Source organism: Panthera leo, chromosome A1 (genome assembly GCF_018350215.1).
Source record: "Panthera leo isolate Ple1 chromosome A1, P.leo_Ple1_pat1.1, whole genome shotgun sequence".
In the NCBI taxonomy this organism is placed as follows: domain Eukaryota; kingdom Metazoa; phylum Chordata; class Mammalia; order Carnivora; family Felidae; genus Panthera; species Panthera leo.
Window position 1 is genome coordinate 86,697,156 of NC_056679.1, and position 3,129 is coordinate 86,700,284.

Below are 3,129 nucleotides of genomic sequence, written 5' to 3' on the forward strand. Positions count from 1 at the left end.
TGATATAGACCTGATTCTTTTGCCACAGCTCTATTGATATTCTTTTTCAAACAGTTATTTATTCATTTTATATTAATACTAGGAGAAAAATGTCCATTAAATAATTATTTTATAAAAGCAATAAAAAATACTTTGGACTTTTGATCTTACACTTATCATCTAAATGTTAATATTTTTCTTATGGAAATAAAGAATCAACTCAGGAAAAATGTTTTTAAAATAGTCCCACTTCTTTCCTCCAACTGTTTTCTTAAATTATAAATTCTAAGCCTATTTTTTTTTATATTTTGGCAGAAAAAGTTAAAAAACTACAATTCTGAATACTATATTGTACACTTAGTAATATCTTATATTAAATGTTATTTCACATTAATGATTCAATGGAAACAAATTCTACGTTCCTTGAAGAATGAAAGAATTTCTGACATCAAAGTTATTTTCTTCACTGTTCCTAACTTATGCAGGAAAATTAGTGAATAGAATGACTCTAAAAATAAAAAAAAGCCAAAATTAGGAAGTTTAAAGGAATACTTACAAAAAATTATTTCCACACAATTGTAGAACCTTACTCTCTTATTTTCTGGAGATAGAAGTTACTTGTCTATCAATCTCCAACCAAACCCTAAATGACGGTGTATAACAGGGGTCACAAAGTTAATACATTTATTGTCATAAGACAACAGCTATGCCTACGAGTTCCATTATAAGAGTTCCACCCCATCCACTAGCTCCTGATCTACATGTTGCAGATCTAACCTTCACCATTTTCTAATGCAAGTATGTGAAATAGTGGTGGAATAAAGCCATGTTCTTCCAGCAGCCACATTTGATGTATTAGCTGGTACTATGGTCTTTTAAAACAACCTACCTTGTTGTTTTAAGTTACATCACTTAAAGGGATATAACTGTGAGACATATATTTTCTAGCTCAATTTCTTTCCTTTAAAAGTGAATTATTATACTATTTACTATGGAAAATTATTTTGTAAATCAAGTGAACTAATTCAGGGAAAATTTTTATAAAAATTCAAAATGTTTCTTTTAGCAATTAATTTTTATTATTATTGAGTCTAGGTTTATAATGAAATAATGAATAAATAAATAAATAAATAAATATTCCATTCTTGCTCATATGCCATATTCTGGACTTGTTGGCTTATTTCAGATCAGAGACAATGAGATATGGATGGAACAAACCAAACAGCAGTGACAGAGTTCATTTTTCTTGGGTTTTCTAGTGTTCTCTATCTGCGGCTCACCTTGTTTGTGATATTTCTCACTGTGTATCTGCTCTCCCTCATGGGAAACACTCTTATTATTTTCATTGTTCTCACGGATGTCGCACTCCAAACACCCATGTACATTTTTTTAGGAAATCTGTCATTCCTGGAGATCTGGTACACCACAGCCACGGTGCCTAAGTTGCTGGCCACCTGCCTCGCACAGGTTGTTACCATCTCTGTTTTTGGTTGTATAACCCAGTACTACTTCTTTTTCTCCATGGGAGCTACAGAGTGCATCCTGCTCGCAGTGATGGCCTATGACCGGTACCTGGCCATCTGCAGCCCTTTAAGGTATTCAGTTCTCATGAGTCTTCGGGTGTGCCTGCAGTTTTCAGCTGGATCATGGATTGGGGGCTTCATTGCCCCTCTGCTACCTACTATACTCATCTCCCATCTAAACTTCTGTGGCCCCCAGAAGATCAACCATTTCTTTTGTGACTCAGACCCCATTTTTAAACTGTCTTGCTCTGATACATTTTTGGTGGAGGCCTTGGGCTACACATGTACATCTGTTGTGATTCTAAGTTCTTTCCTTCTCACTATGTTTTCCTATGGATACATTGTGGTCACAATAATCAAGCTGTCTTCCCAAAAAGCTCAGAGGAAAGCTTTTTCCACATGTGCCTCCCACCTCACTGTGGTCACCATTTATTATGGCACCATTATCTTTGCTTATGTTCGCCCTCCAGCCAAGTACAACTTCACTATTGGTAAAGTGATCTCAGTGTTCTACTGTGTGGTCACTCCATTGGTAAACCCTCTCATATACACCCTGAGAAACAAAGATGTGAAGAAAGCTTTCAGAAAAATTCTAACAAGAAAGAGATTGCTTTTGACCAGAAAGATGCAATAAATTTGAGAGATATTTTTAAATAATCAGTTTAGAATGGGTTCCCAAGTCACACTTGCAAACAGGAAGAATTAAAAATTACATATAAAATTAATATCATTTAATATGGACATTTTGGGTTGAATTCTACTAAAATAGAATTGTATAACTGCTCTGCTTTAATGTCAGTGCAATGCCACAGTGATAGAGATAACTCAAACTTTCTATTCACAAGAGATTCACAACCAGAAAATAGCCTGACTTAATTCCATGTGATATTTAATTGAATGTTTTCCTACTTTACACCTTAATAGTAGGTAAATAGTTGTTTTAATTAAATGATCCAGTGTTATACCATCTGATAGATGGGCTATTATAAATGTGTCAGTTTTTACCTCAAAATAACTCAATCAATAAATGTTGTTAAAAACATATGATGAGCTAGGGACTACATTTAATTGGTGTTTATATAATTGTGGATATAAACTGAAATAGATACTTATTTAGAAGACTTTGGGTAATTAACTTTTTCTGGATGATAGAAATAGTAGAAATATATTATATTAATTTTTTTCTTGATAATACAACTGGATCTTAAGATATTAGCAGAGGTTGTGGGCACTTGGGTAGCTCAGTCAGTTAAGTGGCCAACTTTCAATTCAGGTAATGATCTCAGCTCCTGAGGTTGAGCTCTGCATCAGGCTCTGCGTTGACAATTTAGAGCCTGGAGCCTACTTCAGATTCTGTCCCCCCTCTCTCTCTGACCCTTCCCTGCTCATGCTCTGTCTCTCTCTCAAAAATAAAATAAAATATTTAAAAAATATATTAAAAAAATAAATAAAAGGAGAAAAATATATGGACTTATTAAATATTTTTTATGTGCATATATAGGAGTGTTTAAAAGGAAAATGAAGACCCAAAGAAGCTGTTGGGCCCAAAAGCTTACATATCATTTTAAACGAACAACTATAACTTGTTGGGATATGCCAAGAACAAGGGCTTTGACTAGTATTAGTA

The 3,129-nt window shown here is 33.8% G+C and overlaps 1 protein-coding gene across 1 annotated transcript; it reads left to right on the plus strand.

Annotated features, from left to right (window-relative positions):
• Positions 1-1,182: 1,182 nt before the first annotated feature.
• Positions 1,183-2,136, plus strand: LOC122199859 (olfactory receptor 6F1-like). Its single transcript, XM_042905229.1, has one exon. The coding sequence runs from the start codon at positions 1,183-1,185 to the stop codon at positions 2,134-2,136; it is 954 nt and encodes a 317-aa protein (XP_042761163.1).
• Positions 2,137-3,129: the final 993 nt, after the last annotated feature.

What these genes read in the sequence shown, in the direction of transcription:
- LOC122199859 (XM_042905229.1), top strand. Translation starts at nt 1,183, where the DNA reads ATGGATGGAACAAACCAAACAGCAGTGACAGAGTTCATTTTTCTTGGG.